We start from the raw sequence: 27,670 nt of genomic DNA on the forward strand, positions 1-27,670 counted from the left end.
CTATTTAAGCAGCCCAAGAGCAAGGCTAGCTCTCAAATGCTCAGAAAACTTTCTCCTCTTTCTGTTGTTGGGAGTTTTCTCTGTGCCTGGGAAATTAAAGGGGTTTTGTCATCACAGATCCCTTGGTCAAGGTCTACATGAGACACTTTCCACGCAAGATTGTTTTCTTGACAGTTTTCCCCAGAACACTTCAGGAGTTATCCTGCCATGTGGACAGGAGGGCTGGAGCATAGATTGGAAAAGGTTTGTGCTACTCTGGCCCCATAGTTTTGAGCTTTGGGGCTGTGTCACGAAGATAAGCATCTACTCCTTCTCTAAAGCATAGATGGAAATCCTCTCATAACACTAAAAGAAAATTTCAGGTTTTTTCCTTTGAGTCTAGTGTTACTAAGGAATGTATCATGAGATTGGTGATACCCATTTCCTTTCTCTGTCTCCTTTAGCCCCTATAAATAATCTAGCAATCACTTCACTGTGCAGGTCATATATAATGACTGCATTCAATAATAGAGCTGAAAAAAAGCAATAATGTTGAAGTCCATATTTTAAAGATATATACCAAAAACCTTTTTAGTAATATAAATATCTGAGTCTTCAGAATAGAAGGAACTGCTTCCTAGTTTTGTACTTTAATGTTGGTTAAAATATTCCTTCCTTTCCTGCAGCATGCAGGGTTGTCTGGGGGAGGACATAATAGTTTACAGGCATATTTATAGACATTATCTCTTCTTTTTCCCCAAAACAATGTTAGACTATACCTTGCAAGAATACACAAGATCCACTGTAGAAACTCTGATGGGTTGGGGGGGGCAGAGGGGGAGAAGTATTTTATCTGCGGTACAGCACTGACATGGTGTCAATTTGTGATACATAGCATGTTACATACCACTAATATGGAATAAGAAATATTTGTAAAAATGTTATTCCTTAGTTGATATCAAGTCAATGAAATAAGATTTCTTATATGCTTGGGTGAGCAAGCTTTTCTAGGATTTAGTCAAAAGAATGTGACGTGCTTACTAAATTCTAATGAAGCTTTATTATGTTAGTGCTTACAGATAGTTAAGCAAATATGGAATATTAGTTACAGAGTAAAATTAAGCTTTCAAAAAACAATTTCCTTTTTAGTTCCTGAAAATAAGTAATTCTGTTTAACAGCAAAAGTCATACGCTCTAATTATCATGCTGTGGCTTAATTTTGTGACTTTTTGTGTGCATCTAATAGTTTTTTAAAGCTTAGCTGAATGATATTGCACTACTAGTAAGAGGTTGTCATACGTACTTTTCCAGATGTTATCATCTCTATATTTATTGATGGACATTATTTATTATGTCTTAGAATTCTGAATGGAAATGCTATATCTAATGTTAACTTACGCTGTGGTTATGAGACTACAGTATTACTGATGATATTCCCACCTCTGTATTGAAAAATAACCTAGCTTTGTAGGTACAGGTTTGGAAGCAAATAGTAAATGAGATGACATCACATTTTTCTCTTGCCTATAAGAGGGATGTTTATTTATCATCCCTTTGCATTTGCAAATTGTTTCAGACTGATAATTTAATGAATCATTTGAAGATTACAACTGCATCCTGTATTGACACTCATGTAAATATTTGGCTATTTAAATGGTATTAGCAAGCTATAAACTTCTGAATGATCACTGTGTAGCTGTGGAGTTCAGTATCAATGTTAAAAAAGGTTGGAAAAATTGATTTTCACTGACATCCAACATCTGCTAGGCTTTCATAATGACAAGGCTGAGGTAAGGGAAGGCTGTGAGACAACAACGTAATTTTCTGCTGCATTGTATTTCCAGAGCATACTTCCAATATTGAACTGAAAATAGTGGTGGGGTTATGCTCTGCAGTGGCTCATATGCTGATGCATATAAATGAACTAAAGCATGCACTGTGAAATCAATGCTTATAGACTTTGTCCTGTAAAAGTCAAGAATTCACAGCCCCACATCAAAATGTTTTATTAATTTTAAAGTGAATGGGTATCTTATGTCCTCTTGTTGTTGTTGTTTTTTTTTTCTTCTTGAATAATGAAATACTAAGGAAATTACTTCTTTTCATTTTTTCCCAAGGTAGTAATTCTTGTTCTGTTGCATCTTAATGTCAACAAGTATTTCATAAATAGTCTGGGGGTTGCTTATCTTTTTAAAAAAAATGTACATTTTCTAGGTTCTATGACACAGTTTAGCTCTAACTCTTTCAATATAAATTACTCTGAATGTATGCCTGTTACTGTCAAGCAAGTAGTATTATCTGCTTTGTCTTCCTCCTTATTTAAGTATCTACTGAGGTCTGCAGGAATTAGTAAAACAGAACTATTAAACAGAAAAAATTAAAATGAACTTACTTTAATATGGTGTAGCTAGTTGGTTAAAATTTCCCTTTTTCCTAGGCACAGCTGTTAATTTTTCTCCCTTGCAGCAAGCTTCCTTGCTAATGTCCTTTCATTATCAGCAATTTTCTTCTAACCTCTGTGTCATTTAGCTGATTTTTGTCCTGTTGATGTTTCATGTTCTGGTAGATCTTTGGCTCTTCACATTTATTACAGAATTTTAATTTCAGGGAGCGGCAGAACGGCATTAAGGAGGTGTGGTGGGTATATGAAGATGCTTGGTTTTGTGAGTGTACTTGTTGGGGCGGGGGGTGTTTGAGAGCTTGAAACAGTGCTTACCTGCACTGCAGCTAGCATAAGAACAGATTTTTCCAGAAAGAAAAATCAAGGAAACTGTTCATCTGGTTTGGGTTGATAAATAAAACCAGTTTACTTTGTAAGAAAGCTTGTGACTGTGCCAAAGTTAATAAAAAATTGAGATGAACTTTGCTTGTTATGTTCAAAGGCGCTCTCCTTCCAAAAACAGCTTTCCGTCAGATACTGCTGGAATATTGGAAGTCTCCTTGCCGTCAGTGAGTCATACGCTCTGTAATCTGCAGTTAGTGTCCCTGCATGGGAACCAAATGTTCTGAGATACCTAAGTCTCTTTGGTCCCAGCTGTTTCTTTTATGTGGTCTCACCCTGGGAAAGGAGGGAAGGGTGAAATGCTGGGAATCACCTCAGAGGTTTCGAGTCTTGTATGGTAGAGAATATTTTCATTAAGTCATCCACTATTGAGATGTGCTCAAAGTAGTCCTTGGATTCAAAGGGAGCTCAAGAGGATGAGGGTCTACACTGACAAACTGTAAGAAAGCGTTTGGTAACTTTTTTTTTTCTTTTTTACTGTCTAATTATGCCCTTTCCCCATATCTACTCATCACGTAGTTTGCCGTGATTGCAAGTACTAACACATTGCTACCTTTCTTCAAAACACTAGATACTGCAGTACCAGCTCTTGTTTTCCTTCTGACATTCTCTTTCAAATGAGGCTTGTTGCTTTCTGAAGAACGGGTCTTTAGAAATCTTATCACTTTGTGCCACTCTTTGAATGGATGAGAAAATATCCAACGGTAAAAGAAAGTAGATTTGCATGAGGTAACTCTTGTAGAAGTGTTACAATGGCCAGCTTCCTTCAGTAGTTTCAGTAGCTGGATGTTTTTCTGATCTGCTCAAAGACTGATTGCACAAGAGTTATCTCATGTTTCAAACAAATTTACAGCAACATTTCTTCTGCACTTCTGCAAAACTAACAGACTATCCATCTTAGATGAGCTATGACTTTAAAACATCATGTTTTACTAATTAACTCCAGTGCAGGGCGTTAAGATCCAGAACTAATGTAAGATTTCAGAAGAAACTACATATCATCAAAATAGATGTATCCCTAAAGGAGTGCAGTTAAGTGGACAGAATAATTTAGTGTTAAGAGGAAAATCATCCTGGTTTGTTGTGTTTTTTTTTTTTTCTCCACTGTTCTGTCTAAGCATCTATTTCTTCCCTGAAATTCTCTCACTAAAGAGCTTTATACTTCAGTGGACTAACAAAAATTAGGGCAAAAAATGATTATAGTTTGCTTTTCAGTCCTTTGTAATATTCGTGTTTGTCGGCATTTCGTAAGTTGGAGTTTATTTTCTGATCTTCATTATGATAATTCCGTTATCTATTCAAACACAAGGATTTGGAAATCTTTTTGCAACCTTAGTCATTTAGAGCAAGACTTTCAAAGAAACCATCATAGGAAAACTGAGATTTGAGTATTTAGACTCTGTGGCAAATCTCAGAAATAATGATCTCCTTGTTGTTTGATAATAATATGTAGAGCTACATAGCATAGGGGAGTGATTTTGGAAGGGATGTTTGTTGCAGGCTTGTATGCTGCCACTGCAAATTCATGTCATTCGTGGTTTTGTCAGTTAAAATATTCAACTAGTGTTGTTTGAAATTGTAGTAATTGTTCATATTGTTTCCATACAGCACATGCAACATTTATGAATTGCTAACTTAAAGCCATATTATAAATAAAGAACTAAAGCAGAAGAGTAATTCTTCTCTTTCAAAAAAAGTTTCTCTTTTCTTCCACAGATATTTCTAATACTTTTTCTTTGTTTCTTAAAACTTAAGAGTCTATTATTTAATTTTTTAAAATTTACTTATGTGTCAGAGTTTCTTTGGTGTAAATGGGAACGGCCTTAATTAAAATCAACCCCCCCAAAAAAACTCCTACCACAGTTGTTTCTGTAGGTAACTATTTACTTGATTGCAGTTTCAAGATTCAAGGTTCTTCTATAATGCAATTAAGCTTATACTTGGTCTTGTTATTCTTACATATGTTACTTGGTACTCACAATAGATGTTAACAAAGTTTGAGAGAATATCTAACTGGGAAATGCAGAAACCTAGTGACAAAGCTTAGAAAGTTAATGCAAGTCTGCTTTTTTCAAACTCAATGCTGTTCTTAAGCAAACTGTTTAGTGTAGCATTTTTATTTCTATAAAGAACTGAACAACAATTAAAAACCAAGATGTGGTGCTATTAAGAGTATAGGGAAGGACTGAAAGCCATGCAGCCAAGGAGAGTGTCATGTACTGGAGTTAAGTAATGCACTTCAGCTGTGGAAAGCTGTTGTACAAAACTAAGCAAACGAACACATCCTCAGAAGAGGAGGATCAACTCCAGACAGTTCAAACATCAACTATTGAATAGCAACAAAGTAAATGCAGAAGGATGGAGAAGACTGTTTACCTAAAATCAGGAAACTGAAACCAAATAGAAAATTTCCTATGGAGGTTTTCTACAAACAGTGTGTGTGTCTCTGTTCTTGGGAATCAAAAAAGCAAATTAAATTTCTGTCCTTGGAGCTGAAACATAGACTATGAGTTCCTCTTTCAAATAGACAGAACATACTTTGGCAGAATGACAGCAGACAGTCATTTGAAACAGTCCAGAAGGAATGTGCTTTAGGGAAGAGAGAATATTTTTAAATTCATTAAGGACAGTCTTCATTAAGAAAAAATTTTCCAGAGATCTCGGACACTAAGGTGTGTAAACAGTTGACCACTACCTAGCTATAGTCTTCAATAGAGACTTCCAAATTATAAGAGATCATGAGTGCATGAACGTGGGATGAAACTCTACTACACAGATTGCACCTCAGTTGTTTGCTTTTTTTGTTAAAGAATAAGATATTTGAGATTGAGTTAAATTTTATCTTGTATTTATTTTGCAAGATGAATATGAGAAAAGGGTTCTGAGTCTTTGAAGAAACTTCTTAAGCTATTGTTAATTTAGATTTGTTCTAAATATGCTTTAGCAATGTGTAAGTACATAATAGTTTTCTCACTACAAACCTTTTTATATAGACAACTGAAGAACTACTCATAGTAACAGGTTTTATAACACAAATGTGGTATATTCAAAGTGATACCTAGATTGATGGTACAGCGCTCATTTTATTGAAACTTCTTCCCAATAAAATGGATGTTGAGGTTGGGTTTAGTTGTAGCTCTGTTAGGACTGGGGCTTTTTGTGAAGATGAGCCATGTATTGCCTTTCCTGCTGATTTGTATTTGCATAGGTCAGCTCAATATTGTTGTTAGTCATATATAAACTATTGTACTGATGCGTACACACGTACACTTATTTTTATATATATATTTATTTTGCTGACAGCTCCTTGCACTGCTCTCTAGTTTTGGCATGCTTGGCTCTTTGGAACTGGTGACATTTGGTTCCGTTTTTCTTCAAAGGTGTAAACTGGATTGGCAGACAGTTAATCTATTATGTGATAATCTTCTTAATGAAGTCAATGGCTGTCCTAATGTCATTTTTTAAAATAATATCAGTTGTATAATTTTATTTAAATGATCATTAGTAACCATGAATCCTTGCAGTCAGCTTAATTGACGTACTCATAACTTTTAACTTCTTTCTCTCTAGGCAGAGCTAGTGAAAGGGAATCTGCAAAGTGTTGGGCTCACGCTCCGCCTTGTGCAGTCCAAGGAAGAAGATGCAGGGCATGTTGTCATTGAAACTGTGACTCCAAACTCACCTGCTGCAGCTGCTGATCTACAGAGGGGAGACAGACTTCTAGCAATTGGCAGTGAGTAATATGTCGACTTTTAAAATAAGTGCCATCTTGCAAACTGGGGGACATGTCTGCATACAGTTCAACTAGACTGCCTTTCTCAAGAATTAGTTGTGTCTGCCACTCATAATAAAAACTAACATTTATCTGTTTATGGCCACTTAAGCTTGTCATTCACTTGATTCATTTTCTTGCATATTTATTCACTCTTTGCTAGGTAAAAGCCAAAATAAAGTTGAATAAACGTTTGAATGTAAATATACCTTTAACTGCTCTGATAGCGATGCTGTGAGGTTCTCTACTCGACGCATTTTATAATGTCACTGAAATAAATTTAGTTTACAAAGAAAACCGTAACATTTTACATCCCTGGTCTGCATACTCGGCTTTGAACCTAAAGGTACTAAACAGAGTATGGAACAAATAGTATAAACATATTTTTTACTAACAGAGTAATTGTCTGAAATGTGAAAATGACCCAAGAAGATCTGCTGAGTATTCTATAGTATTTTTATACTTTTAGTATCAAGTTTTGTCAGCTGTGACAGGTAGGAGCTTAAGTATTATTTAGAAATCCACTGTGAAGTTCTCATATTTGAAGACTTTGGCCAAATTGTAACTGGCGGGTTAGGTGCTGCATTGAGGCAACAATTTACCCTTCTGCAGGAGAGGGCACTGTGTGTGTTTGGCTTTTTAATAAAGATTGTGTTGAAATCCCTGGGCATTATGAAGTGGGTTGATACTAGTTTATATTCTACAATTTTAAAGTAGACCATCTCCAGATATAGCTTGAATACTTCTGTTTTATATGGGCCCTGTCACCAACAGAGAACTAGATCATTATCATAAACCATAATAGAAATGGATACTAGAAATCTTACTGCTTTAAACTTGAGAATTGGAGGGGACCTACAGAATATGGCAGTGGACAGAAGGACAAATAGACCGTTAACAAGAACTGTGGCTAATCAACTTAGTGGAAGGAGCAGATAGGAACCTGTTTATGATCATTAAGAAATAATGCGATGTTTTCTATTCTGCTGGATGTTGTGGGACTCAAAAAAACATTATGGAGTAGGAATCATAAGTAGCTTAGTTTAAAGTTGTTGGGGTTTGTATACTGTCCTGGGATTTATATGAAGACTAAAAAAGGAGTGGGAATATCACTGTATATTAATAACATTTTAGAAATAAGTGTAGGTACACTGATAAAATAGAATGTAAACTGAAATTACTCTAGAGGAAAAACGGTAAAAGAAATCCTGTTAGGGTTATATTGTGAATTTGGAGGTTATCTCCATTGTGTCATTGGTAGAGAAAAATGCAGAAAGAACTGCATAATTATGAGCTATATATAGTATTCCAGATATCCCCGAATGTGACAGGACACACATTTCTTCTCCAAACATTATCCGTATAAATAAAAGGTAAAATAATTTTGTATTTGTTTCTACTAAGTCATTAAGGTACTATAGAAGAGTTAGTGTGGTCAAATACTATGAAGATAGAACTCCATACACTTACAGCATGAACTATTTATACTCCCTGCTAGCACAGTCACATTAATTTTTTTAATTTTTTTTTTAAATTTTTACCTGAGAGGTTTTACAGACCAGAATTTAACCACTCCAATGAGTTATTGTGATTAGGTGCTGCCTAAGTCCCCGTTGCATTGTTCCAGTGATTTAAAAGGGTTTTGAGTTGCTTCGAACAGGCAATTGATGATTGCTCTAGAACAAGGGAAAAGGCATTTTTACATAACCCTCTGCATGACTTTATTTGGACTGTGTGCTTATTAAGATATTTTAGCTTGCGTGGAATTTGTTGAACCTTACTATAGGCTGGAGGTACTGTCAAATGGCTCTGAAACTTCTGATGAGGAAGATGATTCAGTTCACTGTTCAGCCACACTGAGAATGTAGCATCATGCCTGTACTTCATTAACATATTGGAACTATATTCTTTGTTAGCCTGCTTCTGTTTTAATTATAACTGTATTTAAAGATACCCATCTCTTTTGAATCCTTTGTTAAATGCCTGCTGCTGAAAAGCCCAGACTTATTATAAGACCAAGGTTAAAAATGTTAGTGTATAAAATCAACATTACTCTATAAGATTATGGCATTAATAACAAACAGTACACTGGAGTATTTATGTTAGTATCTTTTTCAGCTCCTGAAGGGATATATTTGTATGAATAAAATGGAAAGGATCCATCTGTTAGATTTCAGTTAAGCTCTTCTGTCATAATTTACTTTCTCTGTTAGTGAGCAACAGTATTATTACCACTATGAAAGATCTAAACGTGTTTGTCAACTATTTTTGGCCATTTAGATTGTTATAACAATTAAAATTTAACAATTTTTGTCTTTTTTTAATAGGTGTTAAAATCACATCAACTGTCCAAGTGTTGAAGCTTATTAGACAGGCTGGGGACAGAGTTTTAGTCTTTTATGAAAGGCCTGTTGGGTATAATCAGCATGGTTCAGCACTGCAGGATGGATTTGGACAATTGGAAGACACTGCTTTCTTGACACAGCCAGAAGATGACCAAGGTAGTTTATCAGCTGATGTTGATAACAGAGATTTTGATTCAGAATTTGAGGACTTAGCTTGTGAATCACCTGACCAAAAAGAAGATCTGCCAACAACTCCGAGTCCCAAACGTTCAGTAGTAATACTTGCTGCTAAACCACTTGGAACTATATCTCCGATTCTGAATCGAAAACTACATTTAGGAAGCTATCAGACAACATCAAAAACGCAACAAAAGGATGGAGCTAAAGCGGCAACACCCAAAACTATTGAGGGTTCAGATGCATCACAGCAATCAGGTAAACAATCACAAGGATCCAGTACTAAGCCTCCTGTGCCACCTAGGCCACAAAGTAAGCCTATTTTGCCTGGTAGTGAAACTCAAAATCTGTTAGAAACTGGAGGTGTATCTTCTGAAAAACCAGAGAGGCCACCTCCACCTACAAATAACGGAGATAAATGTACAGAGAAGGTAGTAAAGAATAATGATCAAATAGAAGACCCAACAGTATCAAAAGTAATAGCAGCACCAAAACAAGATACATTAAAAGATGGACTTTCAGAAAATGCACGTAGTTACAAAGATAGTGGAGATGATCACCAAACATGGGAATCGCCAGAAATTCCTTATAAAATCCGGCAAGGCCGATGGCCAAGGACGAGAACGTCCTCCTGTCTCTTTGAAGTAGAAGGATACCATAAGTACCTTAATGTTGCACTGTGGTGCAGAGACCCTTTCAAAGCAGGTGGCTTTATCTGCTTAGGATATGCAAGTATAAAACTTGAAGAAATTGCTTTAGATTGTATAGCTACATCCTCAATGGAGTATATTAGAACATTTAAACTGAATGCTCCTACACCTAAAGCAGCAGTGACTACTAGAACAGCATTGCGGAATTTGACAACCCATAAGGGATTCAATGAAAAATTTTGTTATGGCGATGTAACTTTACACTTCAAATATTTAAAAGAAGGTGAAATAGATGATTCAAACCTTTTCCTGGAGAAAGAAAGGGAATGTCACTTGGAAGAAGAAGCTCGTGCACTTCAGAAAGAGGATCCTTACTTGGGACAAATTGTTCTTACAGAGAACAAGCATAACTTTCAAGATACTCAGTTTCAGAATCCAACTTGGTGTGATTACTGCAAAAAGAAAGTATGGACTAAAGCGGCTTCACAGTGCATGCTCTGTGCTTACGTTTGCCATAAAAAATGTCAAGAAAAATGTCTAACTGAGACACCCTTTTGTGTAGGAGCTGAAAAGCGACTTGATCGAACTGTGGGAAGCTGTAGAGCAGAAGGACAGGAAGCTCCTCAGGCTGCCTCCTCTCGTGTTGATTCGGAATCTAAGTCTGTTAACAGAACTACAGGTTTGACCAGGCATATCATCAATACAAGCACTCGTTTGTTAAACCTTCGTCAAGTCCCCAAAGCTCGCCTTTCTGAGCAAGGAGCAGAGGTGGTAGAACCTTCGCCAAAGCACACACCAAACACTTCAGATAACGAAAGTAGCGATACTGAAATCAGTGGGCCAAGCAGTCCTTCAAAACGTGCAGGAGGCACTGGGATAAAGTTGGTCCGAAAGGAGGGTGGTCTAGATGACAGCGTCTTCATTGCCGTTAAAGAAATTGGACGTGATCTCTATAGAAGTTTACCCACAGAGGAGCGTTTTCAGAAATTAGAATTTATGTTGGATAAGCTGCAGAATGAAATAGATCAGGAGCTGGAAAATAATAATTCACTCGTTAAAGAAGAAAAAGAGACAACCGATGCGAGGAAAAAAGCTTTGATTTCTGCTGCACTGGCTAAGTCAGGTGAAAGACTGCAGGCCCTTACGCTGCTGATGATCCACTACAGAGCAGGCATTGAGGATATAGAGTCTTTGGAGAACCTGTCATTAGAGCGGCAGTCCAAAAAAGTGACTAAAGATTCAGAGGAACCTAATATAGCAGAAGAGATGGATAATGAAGATGTCAGTCTGACGGAGGCTCCAACATTCAACATCATATCGGAAGAACCAGTTGATCCACCTCAATCAGTAGACTGATATTTACATATTTAGCCTTTGAAGGAATGGACTAGAAGAATACTTTGCACTTAAACACACACACAAATTAAATGAAAACACTGGTACAATGTACATGTCCTGCTTCTCCAGTTATTTGCCTGTGCAAGAGTACAGCTCATAATGGTTCTTCTCCAGCTACAGCACCATCATTTTGTTAAACTGGCTGGTTAAAACTACATTTTGGGGTTTATATTGGAAATTTATTTTTAATAACTTATTTTTATTTTTTCTAATTATGTAACCTTACCATTTCACACTAATGTGTGTGGTGTCCTTAATGTATTATTTGTGCTGCCCCCCCCCCTTTTATTTTAGCTACTGTTTTCAAGAGGAAACTGGCAGGATTTTCAAAATGTTTATTTTCCATTGTATGATGAAAAAGTTATAAGCTTGTTGCATGCCTAGGCTGATGACTGACAGAGAAGTCACTGAGGGACCAGGCTTTAAAATGTGGATCACAGTTACTGTATGTCTTATAGGTAGATGTGCATTTTTTGCCAAACATAATGATGAAAGCAAACAAAAGGTCTTTCATTTTGTCTGTTATTAGTATTTACTGAAGTTAACATTGCATATCATTTGTTTTTCATGTTTTTGTTAAATACAAGAACTTCTCATAGTTTGTAATTGACATCAAATATAGTAGTGCTATGCTAAAAGAATCCTCCTTAGAACTTGGGGCTATTGTATCCTGGTTGAATAATACTAGACATGAAAGTACATACCAGTATCTCATAATAATTTAATTGGGAATATCTTTGAGATAAGAGACTGGTTGCCTTCCAGAAGAAAATTATATGTTTAAGTGTTGTTGTATTATCTGATAACCTGATAAAGGAAAATTGTTGGAGGTTTCATTGCATTCTATGAAAAAGCATCTAATGACAGTTTAAGTAACTTAAAAAATTAATATTTTGCTGCAGACTTTATCATTTCAGAAAGCTTAAGGTACAAAATACTTTATGAAACAGCTAAACATGTTCTCTCAGCGCTTTTGAGTAATCACATAGTGGTAAGTTGCATTCAGCTTCTTGCACAGAAGAGATGGTCTGAGCAGAAGGATCACCTTTGTCAGAAAAGTGTCCTATAGTGTACATAACATGTTTTATTTGAGTCTAAACAAGTGAGTGCAGTAGAGATGAGGAAGAACTTCAGCCAGCAGCTTTTGAAAAGAACTATCTGGTCTTGTGCTATGTGTAAACTGTGGATCTTAGCATCACCTGGCTAAGGCCGTTGTTCTTATTTATTTCCTGTAAACATGTCCCTGTTTCATCTTCTGTGTATAGAAATGCCATATAAAATATCATCTTTATTTTAGGTACTGTGTTAGGCACTGGTATCAGTATCACTGGTAGTAGAAAAAAAAATGCCTTTGTGGAAATGGAGTTGAATCTAAGATGGTAAAATAACTCATTTAAATTTTCAGGCGCCTGTAATATACGTCTCCATTAAATCTACTTCTCAGTTTATTTTGTGATGGGCAAAATTAAGAAGCAATGGTTTTCACAGATGGAAAAGCATACTTGTACTTCTAAACAAAACGGTTACTTCCACTCATGCAACTACTTGCACATTTTTGTGAGTTCTGGGCAGTTGATACTTATTTAGTTGATGTATGGAAAACACTATCCATGCTAAAATAGGCATGTGACACACTTCTGAAATTAAGCTTCAGCAAATAATCGCACAAAATTAGCTTCCCTTATTGACTAAAAGTTATTTAACCTATACTTGCTTGAGATGCGTATTAAGACTTCCCCACTCCATTTTCTCAGTGGCTTACCATTGGTGGTGATCTGCATTCAATCTCCATCAGTGTTTGCTCTTATGGACTACTATAGAGGTTTTCAAATATATCCAAGTACTTCATTTAAACCCTGGTACACATGAAGGAGCTGTGAAAACAATGCAACTACTGATATAAAAAATGCATTCAAAGTTTTAAATTGACTTGTGTAATACAGTGGGTAAGAAAAGCTGGATATAGTTTTCCTCGTATAGTGTTGCTAATGATGATTGTAAGAGATAAATTAAACGTAGTGCAATATTTTTAAATATACTGAATGGGAAAAGGGCAAAATAGTTGTATTTTAGTGATAAGAAGGAAAACATAAATTCCTATCTGGCATTAATTACAATAAACGGTGAATCTCAAGGGGAAAATTGTAATACTACATTCCTGATGTAATCTTTGCTTCATGCTTGACTGTAAATAGCTGAAAATAAAGAATACCACAGAAAACAAGAATATCTTGACTTAATGATATCTGAATAGGTGGCAGCTACACACATTTGCAGAAGATCTGCCTAATATGATTTTGTTGGCTATTATTTTATCATGAGAATAAGCTTTAATAAAATAGTTTTGCTAAATTATCAACTTCTTTGCATTGTGTTAATATTTTTTTAAAAAAACTTATTGTAGTAGTTTATCATGTAAAGTCACTACTTAAAAATCTTTGGGAGAAAAGCACACATTTTTGCACTAAAACCTACTGGTGGCTGGATTAATTGGGCTTTTAGGCATTCTTTCTATTTGCATGTGCATTTATTTTTTTATTCTACAGTTTAATAGTAGATGCAGATTTCTTTCAAAATGGTGATTCCTGTTGATTCTTTGTTTAGCTAGAGAATTTTATAAAATGCTAAGGATGTTTGTGGGTTTCCTTAAGACCTCCAAGCACTGCTGAACTAATACTGCTATTCTGTTATTGATAGATAGTTGACTACCACCAGTTACATTAGGGGGAAAAATGGTTCAGGAAAAATTCTTCTGACTTGCCCTGTCCTTCAAAGTGTTAATGGATAACAACTAAACAAATCCTCACTGTTTACTAGCTCATGTTTATCTAATCAGTTTATCCTTGGGGGTTTTTCCCTCAAATTTGAAATAAAACATGGATGGAATTTTAAAACTACACGGGAGGACTAAATAGTGGGAGCCAGTGAATTAAGTGACTTTATCACACTTAAATCGATACAGATCAAAATATAAAAGAACCTAAATTATTCCAGAACAGAATGAGGGGGTTTTTTTGTCTATTTTCTGTGACTGAAGTTACTTCCTGACTGACAGCAAAAAGGGTTTGATTACTTACTTATTCCTCCAAAAATCAAAAATGTAGATCAGCTGCTAAGTATATATTTTTGGGGGGAAAAGGTGGCATAGAGACCCCAAATGTAGGTGTCTGTGTGGCTCTTAGTTCTGTCTTCCTCTAACTTCTGGTGGAGCAGGAGCGGAGCAAACCGTGGTAAGATGCTCGTCTGTAAGGCCCCAGTGGAAACTTGGCTCCATCTGCAGAAAAGGAATGCGATCATTTCATCTGTCCTTGGGCCTCCTTCTCATATGCATTTTGTGTGGCAGGTTCCTTAATTTTGATGTGCTCAAAAGTACAAAACCAAGCCATGAAGTAAGCCATTCTATGCTTTTTTTAAAAAAAAAATATATAATTTGCTATGTTTGCATCACTTTTATACTTGTGAGTTTAAGCAATACAGTGGTTAATCAGCTGGTAAATAAATGACCATGTTGAGTGATAATTTAGAATTCTAACATTGGTATATTAGTTTCAAATTTAATTGGATTAACAATTTGATGTTGACCAAGAGAGTTCAGTAAAGTGAGTAAAATAACTTCTCTTGGGGCAGAGTTTCAAGTATCCATATGATCTAGACCATTAACATCTGAACCTAATGTAAATAATCTGCACAATTGTTACTTATTCAGTGGCAGTGAAGTACTCTGTCTCCAGACACCTCTTGGCTTTGAAGGAAGGGTTTCCATCTGTTATCTATTCAAAAAAATGCAACTGAACATAGACCACTATGACAATCTGTAAGTAGATTTTTTTTTTTTTCAAATCAACCCTAGGCTGTATTGCTTTGCCTTTCACACAATTTAAGTCTCTTACAATGTTTTCTCAGAATCTTCACCCTTATTTAAAGAACATACAGGGGTGTCCCCTGGTGCTGCACAGTTTGGCCTTACCTCTTTCCCAAAAGTTAAATCTCAGAGCAGCAGCCACATGACAGACTGATTTTTGGAAGCTATCACAGTTACTTAACCAATTTGCATGTATTTATGACCTGGAGTGAAAATGTTTCAGTTAAATGGACTAGAAATGAGGAGCTTTTTCCCACAACCTGAAATATTTGTTGGCTTCCCCCCCCGCCCCACCTAGTATACAGTAAAACACAATGCATAAGGCAAAACATGAGGGGGATTTTTTTTTTATTATTTTTACTCTATTACAATAGATCATGAAGTTCTTTCAGATAACTTTATTTTAATGTGGTCTGAATGCATAATTATTGACAAAGCAATACTTAAAGTTTGATCCACTATATTTTTCCTATTTTCTGACCATAGTATATACACTTTACAAAACTATATGTAAACATAGCATCTATACTGTGGTACATAAACATCTGCAATTGCATGAAAGAAGGCACATGAAGATTTTAATTTTACAAATGAAAAGATTCACCACGGTTAATAAGGACATTGGGATTGTTTTAAAACACTTCTTTCAAAGTCTGATTTTTTCACAGTGCAGACAGGGACTCCCAATACCAGCGCTTTACCTGTATTAGACTCTGTCCCCAGATGTTAAGAGATACTGGCAACAAACTGGTCTTTTTTTTTTTCCATTATTTTTAGCAAAGTTGGTATTTACCTCACTTTTTAAAAATAAATATATATTGAATTTCTAGATGTGTATGCAAATGCACATAAAATAGTTTTTTGTTTGAACTGCTTAAGTTAATCAGCTTACTTTCAGTACATGCCAAGACTAAATACTGTGATACTGTAGCTTTTCTTAACCAGTCACTTAAGATGCATCTAAAATAAAGTTGAGATATGTTAAAAATAAAAGATTCAAAAGATGGAAATATAAAAAGTATCTTCATGCTGTTCTTACTCCCTTTAAGGGAAAGGAACAGTGCACATTCATACCTACTTGTTTACCCAGTGTGTGTTTTGGGGGCTTCATAGTGCACAACTGGTTAACTAATTAAAATTCCATTAAATAGTACTGACTAATAGCAGGACACTCATCTGTTTAAAATACTGTTTTCCCCAACATTCCATGAGTGCTTCAGAGAGCTCATTTTTTAAATTGGCAAAGAAGTTGTGCCTTTTATTTCACTAACTTACGACCTAAAGTTGATCAAATCAGTGATGGCGATGTCCTGAATTCCATCCTTCAGCTCCTCTCAGTGCACTTAAGGCTACAATTGAATTGGATAGGTTTTCTTTGAGCTTTGCTTCTTTCTTTTTCTTTCCCCTTCCAATTAGGTAAGAAAGACCCGAGCTCCTGACAGTAACTCATGACTCCAAATAAAATATGAAATATTGTACGTCAATGAGCTGACTTTAAAAAACAAATAGTTAAAATTCACAAGTTTATACAGATTTATGCTACACATTTAATAAAAAATATAGTATAATATTCAATAAAATTAAATACACAAAATAAAGATTAACACTATACAAATCCTCTATAAAAGCTTTCCCCCCCTTCTAAGGCGGTTAGCAGTCTGCTTTATAACCATGGGTGATGAATAATATACCTTTGGTTTTTTTTTTTTTGACCATTTCACTATTAAATGTACAGTACAACTAAAACCTATTTCTGGATGAGACGTTTCACATGAAACACTGCATTTTGTACACCAAAATGTTATATGGCTTTTTGTGTTATTAATCGCTTTCGTATTCTTCTTCTTCATCACCTATGGGGTAGGACTGGATGTTGTTCTGGGTGTACATTTTTGTCTTCACCGGACAGTTGTGATCCATGAGTATTGCCTACAAGAGAACAGAGTGTGAACGTTAGCATTTCTGCTCGGTGCCCAGCTGAGGTCTGTGGTTGCCTCCACCGGGAAGCCATCCGGCTGCATCCACCATTCAGGGATGCGCCTCTCCTCCCTGGAAGCAGAGCCCAGACTGATTTCAGTTAGAGTAAATCAAGTCTATGGGGCTAGGTGAGGTGGGATCTTGGCCCTAAACACATCACCAGCAAATTTCTATTACCAGTATTTCAGCCTGTGTATTAAACTGAAATACAGCTACCTCCTCTCCAGTTAAGTAATTTCTCCTATATTTAATCTCTATCTATTAAAAGCTGGATGAATAAGCAAGAGGACTCCTACTGCCTCGAGCCGAGCATCCCTTACTGGCTTTTCTTTGCCTGTGCCTTTCTGCGGGGCCCCAGGGCAGCGCAGCCCGGCTCTGCCGAGCGGGTGGTCCAAATACTGCGCCTTGACAGCCCTGGCAAGCTACAAGCGATTAGCGCAGTCAGGGCCAGCTACAGCGTTATCTTCTTTGGGATGAATTTTTCCTAGGACAATCGGAGTCTGGACTCGGAGCAGTTGTGTAGCGTATTTCACATTGAATGGGATTAAGTTGTTGTTCTAATTAATTAGGCAAAGAGCACGAGGTAGGGACTCCCCTTTTGACTCTTTTCAACCCCAAAAGACATGGCACATCAGTTCACTGACACAAGCCTCTTTGGGAACAGGAGTCACTTGGCATTTAAAGGTATGTTTGGGGGGGTGGGGACAGACAGTGGAAGGTGTTTAAGCCGTGGGGAGAGGTCCTGTCCCTTCAGTGATTACTTCATGTTACAAGTGAAACCCTGTCAGTGACCAGGGAAGCACATGATAAACTTCCTATCTCTAGCAAACAACAGCAGCTTTTTTTTTTTCTTTTTTCTTTCTGTTCTTCAGCCTTAGTAAATTAAAAAAAAAAAAAAAAGAAAAAAAATCAGTGCAGCCTGCAAAGGTCATGACAAGGGATTAACTGAAATCTCTGGGATTCTGCAGTCCAAATATGTGCAAAAGAAAAGGTCTCTGGCCTCATGTACACCACTATTTCAGCAAGATTCATTTTTCCACCTTCTGTTCTGCTCATGCTAGTACAAAGCATGAGCAGCATACACAGCAGGTTCTGGCCTTACCTCGCAGAGATGTGATGCTGTATAGTAAAACCATGGCCATGCAAAAATTACATTTTCTTTTCACCGGAATAAACAGCTAGACATTACATATTGGGCCCAAGTCAACCTTGTTCAGCACGAACAAGGATGGAGCACTGGGTGGGCTAGACCTAAAGATGGTGACAGATGTTGCAGCAAAGATTGGGACTTATTTTCCACGATTTTCCCAGCCCTGGAATCCCACCAGGGATTGTTCTGCCTACTGACTGCACTGCCTTGTAACTCCAATTCCTTTGGGAGCTTCCCATCAGCTTGCTGAGCAGAGGAAACCTAGTGAGCAACGCAGTGGGTCCCCTCCTGCAGTAAGAGGGCTTTTGAACCTGATCCAGGATAAATCTATAGGAACGGCAAGTCTTGCAACAGCAGAGCAGGGGAGCAGATCAAGGACGTTACATGAAAGGGCACACTGGGCTACAGTAAAGGGAAAGGAAGGGAGAGAGGAGAGTGGTATAGGAGGGGGAATGATGGAAAAGGACTACACGATCAACGCAGGAATTTTTTTTTTTTTTTTTGAGTGACAAGCTAAGCCAACAGTGAGCAATAGGAGTGAAACATTCCTGCAGGCACATTCATGGGTGTCCTAGGGCAGAACTCATGGAATAAGAATTCAGTGGACCTGGTCGCTCCAGGTCTTGTGGAAAGGAGACTTACTTTCATATTTACTCAGAGAGCAAAAACCCCAAAACTGAAAGAAATCTTGTTATGCTTACCATTTTCTCCTCTTTGGCAGGTGGACTTCGAAGGAAAAAGCACAGGGGGGCGAAGAGGATATCCACAATCCCTATAATTGTCATGAGCCATGGAAATCCAATGGCCTTTGCAATGGCACCACCAGCAGAGGGACCTTGCATAAATAAAAACCCTTTTCTGAAGATTCCTCAGACACAAAATTTGCAGCAGTCACTTCAAACAACAGTAATTTTATGTACTAAACTCCTGCTTTACAAATTGATTTGAGGAATGGAAAGACATGTTTGTAATTATAACATAAACCTTTCCTGGCTCCATACTCCACATTCATTGAAGAAATCAGAGGTGCTATAGGGGCATCTGTACCATGCACTCAAGCAGGCAGGGGCTCAGTGGGAGTTACTCCCCTCACAGACCAGTAGGAGCACAGCTGTGGTGTTAATTTTAAATGTTCCAAGGCTTATTTCCTAGGGATATCCTATTGGTGTTCAGTGCCTGACACCTTCAAGCCTCTTACAACTAACAAAGCTGAGCACGGCATCGGGGCACAGAAGAGGAACAGATGCCAAACACAATTTCCTCTGCTTTGATTTCATGTAGAAAATAAAAACCCCTGCTCATAAAGCCTGCAAATGCCACTGGGATTCACACCTGGCATTGTAGCATATTCTCTTTTCTTAACTGTGCATCATAGGCAGGAAAAGGCTGGACTTACCTATGGCAAAGCCCATGCAAAAAGCAACATCAGCTATTGCATACACGCTGCCATAGACTGATACATGACGCAGATCTACGAGGTAACCCATAATTGGCATCATGGAGGAGTCCACCATTCCTGGTCATAAGGGAGGGAAAGATATTTCAGAAAAGTACTGCCTTTCCCCCCCTCTCCTCGCCCCCTTTTAATGTCTTGGTCAACTATGTGCTAAAAAGGGACACAAAAGCAACTACAAGGATGCTTCAATAAGCAACAGTTTTGTGTAAAACTAGACTGTATTATCTGTGCTTTTTATGTTCTTTACTGTGTCTGAGGTCATGGACATGTATAAATGTGTACACGTGACACTTGCCAGAGGACAAAAGAGATGCGAGCTTAGAGCCTGTCAACCGCTTCCCAACAACTGTCCGTGCAAAGGCTCCCAGCTCAGGTTACCTGCCAAGTAGCTCTCACTTAGGGAAAAGTCATTTGGTGTGAACTTACACTTACTGCAGGCCTAAAAGATTGCATTAGTCTCCGGTCAATCAAAATTATTACATTGGTTTTAACACGTCTTTTGAGCCACGCTTTCATTGCTAGCAAGAAACAGCACGAGACAGCTGACAAAACTGCTGAGATACTGGGGTTTGTAGTTGTGTCTGTAACTTCTTTCCTAACTACACATCCCTCATGAATGAGGATGCCCCAGAACACTTGCTGACCAGCCAAGCCCTAAAAATGAAGCCATGGTCCCCACCCCAGCCTGACTGCGTGGTCCAGCATAAGCAAAGTTCACACGTACTACTTGAAGAAGACTACATGCCTATGGGCTTGGGAATTCCTACTAGATAAACAAAAATTTAAGCCTGTCTTTTCTTTTTTTCTATGAAAACATCTATATAAAGTATTTTCTATGGGTTTTGGGCAGTGCATGGCTTTATTTCTGAAAACGATATATAGTGTACATTCATGGACAGCTTGAACGATCTGTTTAGGTCAACGGAGCAATTGTGGACAGACTTCAGAATCCAGCTTGTCTAACAGCAGCCTGGTTCAAACTGCCTGACACCGTCCTTTAATCCTTCTTGCTCTGCGTACCAGTTTGGGCCACAGCTCAGGCTTCACTACTGTCAGATCAGAATGGCAACAACGCTGATTTCTCATGTAACTTCATATAAAGTCATTTTTACATAAACAACAGACTATGAGAAGTCATTGTAATTTTTCTTACCAATGGCAAATCCAACTCCAAAATTTGGTGCTATGAGCCCATAAATGTTTTTAGCAAACGGTACCTATAAAGAAAGTTTCAGGCAGTTAATTACATCATGCTGCACATGCTAATGAGGTTAGTTTTCTTTTTCTGTGATAAATTCTCCAAGTAGTTATGGCACGCTTTGTACACATGTAAGAGTTACGAGTTTGATCCTTGTTCTGGGCTACCGTTTCAGGTAACTGTGCCATTAAACCACTGACTTACTATCATGAGCAAGAATAAACTGTTGAGCAACAGCTCAAAAAAAGGATCATCCTCCTCCTTTCAGAGCCATTCTTCCTTAAAATAATTAGAGCACCGAAATGTGAAAGCACTCAGCACTCTGATCTGGAACCTATTAACTACACATTGTTTAATAACATATCATAAAGCAGAAACTTCAGCAAAATCTCATGGGGAAAGCACATATTTGAAGATGAACACAAGAACATTTAGATGGTTTGAAAGATACATGATCTTCTACTTACACATAAAATACTTATTCCCACGATTAGCATCCCGAGTAACGCACAAAGCCACCTATCAAAGAAGAAACATCACTCAGAGATGGGTGATACCGAGATGTTAAAACTGATCTTAAATGTTTCCAAGTCACGTCTGAAGTGTTGAGTCGCACAACCAAAGTAGCAACATGTTCAAAAAAGCAATTTTGCTACTATAGAACAAACTTTAATAATTTCCACCATCAATACACTGCCCTAGGAAACACTGGAAGCGGTACACAAACAGACTGGAAGATTATTAGCATTTTTAAATTAAGCATACCTTCCCATTTTGTGTGCGAGTATCCCAAAAAGATTAGTCCCAATGAGATAAGAGATACTAGCTGGAAGAAAAGCAACGCCTGAAAAATACAAACGAGATGTTTTATCAGCAGTGATTTTAGTGAAGCGTTAGAAGAAACTAATAAATCCCAGACACTGCAATTTTGATTTGAACGCATCTAATAGACTCTTTGTGCATAGCTCCCCCCCACCCCCCCCAAAAAAAAAATAAAATCAAATATCCGGTTTCTTGCAGCCTTTTCATGAAATCTAAGGACATCATCTATGAAATGCGGGAGTGCGATGTGACGCCTTTGAAAAGAGTTTCTCAGCATCAGCTACAAGAACTGGTATGGGAGAGGGGACGGAACAAAGAGCAAAAAGTTTGTATCTAACTACAATAAGCTTTGGGATAGGTCAAGGAAAGCAACTCTTTTGCGGTTGCATGGCTTATGGAGCATATGCTCAGCACATGCAGCAAGCCCAGAACGGTCAGGGGTGGGTGAATCCTTCCCTGGAGGAGGGGACACCAGGACGGCTGCCGGGGCTTTGCAAGTCACGGCCCCCTCCAAGAACGCCGTGAGGCCTCGCGTTACAGGGTGGTTTGTAACGCCACGATATGGTCCTTGGTCAAGCAGCGACTGAAGTGAAGCATATGTCAATAATGTAAAGGTGAAAAAACTTAAGAAGATGGTTTTGAAGTTATTTAGCCAATATATTTACAGTAAAAGTTAATTTAAAACCAATCAGTTATTGGTTTAAACTAAAAAAACCAACTAATTATCTGTAATGACTTGCAGATGAAGGCACCCGAGTAAATTCCTTCTCCCCTACATCCCCTTGGAAAAACACACTGTTGGGACCAGGAATTTTTTCCAGTCTTTAGGTTTCCACAGCAGCGGCTGCATCTGGAGTAGAAGCTGGCTGCACGGTGGCCAGAAATCTCTCTGGTTTAAAAGCCAATTACAGTCTGTACCTGAGGATCCATCCTCTCCCTACACGTAAATCACAGGGCAGGACCCAGCCGGAGGGGAAATGTCAAAGGAAGAAACGCTAACGGAGAGCACGGCTGCCCGAGGAGCACCGGGGAGGATGATGCAGGTGTGTGTGAGAGCAGGGACTGCCATTGTACGAAAAATACCCGAGAGGCAGAGGAACAGGGTGGCCGTGCCTAACGTTGGAGCCTTGTGCCATGGCGTCGAATGGTTTGTGCATGTGTCTTGGAAGAAATGAGACACAGTATTTTTCTGTTGTTCCTGTGAAATCTTGGATCTTCTTAGGAAAAATAAAACTGGGAAACCTGACAAAACTTGGAAAGTTTGACAAATTAGTGCGTGCCACGACAAGCCTTCCACTTGGTCACTGCTAAGTGACCAGGTAATTCAGATTCAGACAGCAGCCGTGCCATTACGGTACAAAATCAAACCGTTTCCTTTAAGTGCATATGCTCATCTTTCACCAAGGCAACATAGATTTTCTCATTTCCTGCCCATCCATCTTCCTTCCTATCTCTCCGATATTCATAAGAAAAAAATAAAAAAATCAAGAGGTAATTTTTAGCACAGCAATATCCTGTGATTAAAATCCTTGTGGGTTACAATGGTGATGCTGGGGAAATATTTTCACCTGTGTAACCACAGCTACTTCAGCACTGCTCGGAGCTAGCTGTTTGTACCAAGTGGTCACATATAGCAGACCTTGACAGCTGTAAAAAGAAAAAAGTAAAATACTACAAAGGCTTGTTAAATAAGACTTGCAGGTTGCTGCGTAAGCTGTGGTATGCTGAAGCAGAACCGTAATCTTCTAAATAAGCTTTATGCAGGGTAACATTAATTGATCAAATCAAGGTTTTTTTATACCTTCTTCAGATCATGCTTCAAACAGCTGGATCTCCAAATTGCATAAGATAATAATTTGCTTAAAACCCTGCAGTTCAAGATATAATTTAAGAGGCTTAAAAACTTTAATTAATGCTGTCAAATCAGACAAAGCGTAATGGAGTCAATTACTTATATCATTAAGGGGTAAAATTAGTCTTAATTTAAAATGGATATTTTCCTTCTAGGAACCTCTGTTCAACTAAGAGATTTGTAAATCTCATTTCCGTTGCACCGGTAATATGAAACTCTAGTGAGGGAGGCAGATAAGCAAATCTTCCTTTTTCTTTGTGAGGTTTGCGTGTTAATTTTGCTATATCACAGGCTAGCGGTCATTACCATGTTCAACAGTACAGCAGCACGTTAAGGACTGCTAGCTACGGCCACCCTAGATCTGAGTTTGCATTAATTAGAACTAAGGTTTGCGCTTTCTCCATGGTGTAGGGACACCTACATTAACACAGAGTAGGGACATTAGTCGGATGCTAGCTGAACATCATTTTCATGAAGGATTTTTCTTTCAAATGCCATATATTGATATTAAAAAATACCCTCATTAAATGTCGCAGCACAGAATACTTCACTAATTTTATCAAATAGATATATGTTGTGTTTGTAACGGTAACTCTTTCCTACAAACTATTAAAAAGGTAAACATCAGCCAGATCGATACAGGGGATCAGCACGATGCGTTGTGGCACACGAAGGGCGGGCACCCCCCACCCGAGACGATTCACATCGACCTCCCACACACACTGGGACACTCACTGGAAATTAGTCCATTTCCCCCCGCCTCCTGTTCACCTCAAAGAGAAAGTAACTGTCCCAATTTTACTCTCTAGTCTAACTCGATACGTGGGACAAATTCCCAGTTTGCCTGTGGACACTGGTTTCCTGAGACTGTGTCCCTGTTACACGTGATAAGGGGGTCCAACCTGGGGCTCTCCCATTGCTTTCTGTTGAATGGGATGACTAAGTAACCACCGAAAGCGTGTCAAATCTATCAAATTCAAGGCAAAGTGCTCCTCATGTCCCTGGTGACCACATTTTAAGTTAAGTCCTGTTACCGGGAGCAGCCCTGGAAGGCGCGTGTGTTGGCATGAGCAAGGTCTGCACCAAACAAACCACCTGCTGCAGATGTCTGTGGCTGCCTGCTCCTGGCAATTCAAACTAGGAACCGAGGATGGATTCCCTCGGGGAAAAACCCAAAACAAATTGTTTTGTCCCGCTGGCTGGCTCTGCGGCTCACGGGGCATCTTGCAGCTGCCCCAGCCAATGCTCGCTGCCAGAGGCGCTGCTGGAGCTCCCAAAGGAGCCAGGACGGGCACAGCGCCGTGGCTGCCTGCGTCCATTTCTCCTTGCAAAGCGAGTGTTGCCCCTTATTGGAACCTCTATTACAACAACATCAATCCACTACCTATTTTTCTCACAGACTGATGTTTGCAATTGTGCAGGTATAACACTGATGATTTTAAGAAAGTAAAAAAAAAAAAAACCCCCAAAAAAACCCCTACCCTGAAGCATGTAAGGAGACCATCATTAACAGGACCAGAACTGAGACAGTCATTAGACAAAATATAGCGATGCGAATAATATACTGTACTTTACCAAGTTGCCATTTTTTTGAACACATGGTCTCCATCATCCAGATGGGTAATGCTGGTTCAAGCATAGCAATCGCCATGTTTGCAAAGCAGATTGATCCTTAGAGAAAGGAGAAAAGAAAAAAAAGTAGTAATTATTTCTTTTGACTATGAACAAAAATCCATGCAAAGAATGGATGCTTTTACAAAAAAGTTGCATTTTTACAGTCCTGTTTGTCATGCATCAAATGTTGATTAACGTTAAATAGAACAGAATGTAAAATCACTGAAGACTAACTTTCTATATATTTCTATTCTCCTAGAAATTCTACAATAAAGGTTAAGCTATTTTCATAATGTGAAAGTCTGCAGTAAGCTTGGTGACATTTAGAAAGTTCATGAGGTCTGACTGTTGTACAAATGATTAACTAAAACTACAATCTTTTGGTCTTTATCCAGTCTCCTGGGGCAAAAAAAGGGCCCTGTTGTGTAAGAGGCACAGGTTCTGACCCTATGACTCCATCACCTGAGAATGACTATGATGAGATGTGGAGGTCTCGATCCTAAAAATACCACGAGACAACCACAGAGATGTCTACGCTCTACAAAAGGGAATTTTGTGTAGAGATCCTATAGCTAGCAGCCAGTAAATCCATGCAGCAAAGCATGGGTCTGGCTGGGCTTGCCCAGCCCTATGAATTTCAAATGATTCCAAATCTCTCTTGAATTTCTGGACCTTTAGTCACCCAGACGCAAAGGATAACAAGCGGTGGAAGCGCCGATTCAGTCGTGCCCGCCGGCTCGGCTCTGCCCTATGCCACCGCCTGCAGATGTGGACTCCAGCGGGTTTGTGCCAAGTTCATCTATCCTCAGTAGTGCACTTCAGCTTAGCGCAGGGATCATTAAACCCCACGGTATTTCTTTGGGCTCAGGATTCCTCTCCCACTTACTGAAAAGAACGCGAGGCAGTCAGAGCCTAACGCAGGGCAACAGGACACGTGCCCTCTGCTAATCCCTTGCAAAACTGTTTTCAAGGGAATTTGGAAGTCACTAGAAGTGACAACTTCAAACTTGTGTTCCCACTTTTCTTCCTAATACTTACAATCTCTGAAATGTAGGAAAAATATTCTAGGTTCTTACAGTCATTTACCATCCAAATTCTACTTTTTTTTTTTTAAAAAAAAGCTTAATTTGTCTGAGGTCAGAGAAATAATATTTCTCCTGGAACAAGTTCCTCATCATACAGTTCAAAACAAAATGAGCACTGATGTCATTCCTTGCTCAAACCTGTCAGAATATATTAGACTGCGTATCCACAATTCCTAAAATGAACTTCAAGGCTAGCTGGCTCAGTCCGTTCCCGGGGCAAGGAGCAACAGCTCAGCACTGCTTTACCCTCCGGACGACAGGTTGGAGCTGAAGCTAACCTTTCCACTCTGCCGCAAGCTCCCATGAGCGTAGTGGCTGTGAGGAGCCTCAGTTAAACACCTCAGGGCTGCCCTCTTCCGAGCCAACATCAGCCACGCTCGAGCGGCTTGCTTGATGCTGGAAAAACAGTTCAGGCCACAGAAAGTGCAGCGCTGTTCTAACAGCGATGGCTTAAACAGGACAGGTCTTATTCTACTCTTAAACTTCACAAAGAAATGAGAAACAAGTGTGCACACACACGTTGTATCTATTTCTCATTAGTTCAGGAAGCATCACCAGGGCTCACCAAAGTAGTCAGGTACACGGTGACAAAGGTACTTCAGATCTTCAGGATGTGCCCCAAAAGGAAAGCGAGAGCCTGAGCTGCAAACTCAGGGCAAAGTCCAATGAAGACTGCGCTACCTTAGTGAACCTTCCCCAAAAGAAAATTTTTTTTTTTTCCTGTCTTGCGTGCAGCTGACTTCTCTTTAGAGGGCCATTTCTCAAAGGCATAAATCATACATTGTTTCTTCTTTAAATAAGATGGTTGGCCAAAAGGTGTGAAATTGCAGTCTTCCAGCTGGACCCCATCTCTGCAGCTGAGAACCCACTCGGCTTTTGGCAGAGTGCCATAGCCATCACTGGTATTTTTCTGTGAAAAAGCGGGTAGCCAGTGAAAAGCTGTTGTGCACCTTCTCAAGAACCCATGTGCTCGTGATGACGTCTGTCTCAATTCTGATAATTTAAAGTAACTTGTCTGTCAATGCCACATTGTCAACCAACAGCACCTAAAGTTTCTGTAATCCCGGTCAGTGAGGTCTGGCTGTGAGAACGACGTTGCCTTCATTCACTGAGCTCCCACCAGTAGTGCCAAAACGTGTCAGTAACGTTTCTTTCGCCTGGGTACTGATGGCACTGACTGAAGCATCACCTCTGACACAAACCACATAGGACACAGAGCCTGTATTTGCTCACATTTCCTTTCTCCTGCAGAGGTTTTCATGTGAGCAGCTTCATCTGGTCCTGTCCCTCTGATGCCCATGAGGGCACGTTCAACAGGAACGGCCACAGCGCATCCTGCAACAGCTACTGCTGGCACCAGAGGCGACCAGGCAGCAGGACTGGCTGTAGGGATTGTGATACAGAGTGAGTGAATGAGAGCACTGGCCTCCAGTCTGCTGTGACGGTCACTGTTATTATCTCATGGGCAACATGAGTTATCAAGGGAAAAAGTCACACTTTCAGAAAGAAGAGAGAGCAGCACCATGCTTGAGTTCAAGACACCTTGTGTTA

The 27,670-nt window shown here is 38.8% G+C and overlaps 2 protein-coding genes across 3 annotated transcripts in view; one reads left to right on the forward strand and one right to left on the reverse strand.

The window, feature by feature from the left end:
* The window catches only part of PDZD8 (PDZ domain containing 8), a 65,512-nt gene extending 52,050 nt beyond the window's left edge, over positions 1-13,462 (forward strand). Inside the window, exons 4-5 of the mRNA XM_054832169.1 lie at positions 6,332-6,494; positions 8,861-13,462. Coding sequence (XP_054688144.1) covers positions 6,332-6,494; positions 8,861-11,061 — 2,364 coding nt within the window. The 3' untranslated portion in view covers positions 11,062-13,462. The remainder of the gene's footprint in view (positions 1-6,331; positions 6,495-8,860) is intronic.
* A 1,851-nt stretch (positions 13,463-15,313) lies between these two features.
* Positions 15,314-27,670, reverse strand: part of SLC18A2 (solute carrier family 18 member A2) — a 30,803-nt gene continuing 18,446 nt past the window's right edge. For both annotated transcript variants that reach the window (XM_054832739.1, XM_054832738.1), the window contains exons 10-16: positions 24,996-25,091; positions 21,512-21,590; positions 21,214-21,265; positions 20,702-20,765; positions 19,489-19,608; positions 18,794-18,927; positions 15,314-16,894 (exon numbers count right to left, since the gene is read on the reverse strand). In XM_054832739.1, coding sequence (XP_054688714.1) covers positions 16,787-16,894; positions 18,794-18,927; positions 19,489-19,608; positions 20,702-20,765; positions 21,214-21,265; positions 21,512-21,590; positions 24,996-25,091 — 653 coding nt within the window. In that variant the 3' untranslated portion in view covers positions 15,314-16,786. The remainder of the gene's footprint in view (positions 16,895-18,793; positions 18,928-19,488; positions 19,609-20,701; positions 20,766-21,213; positions 21,266-21,511; positions 21,591-24,995; positions 25,092-27,670) is intronic.

This window comes from Grus americana, chromosome 7 (genome assembly GCF_028858705.1).
Source record: "Grus americana isolate bGruAme1 chromosome 7, bGruAme1.mat, whole genome shotgun sequence".
NCBI classification, from domain to species: Eukaryota; Metazoa; Chordata; class Aves; order Gruiformes; family Gruidae; genus Grus; species Grus americana.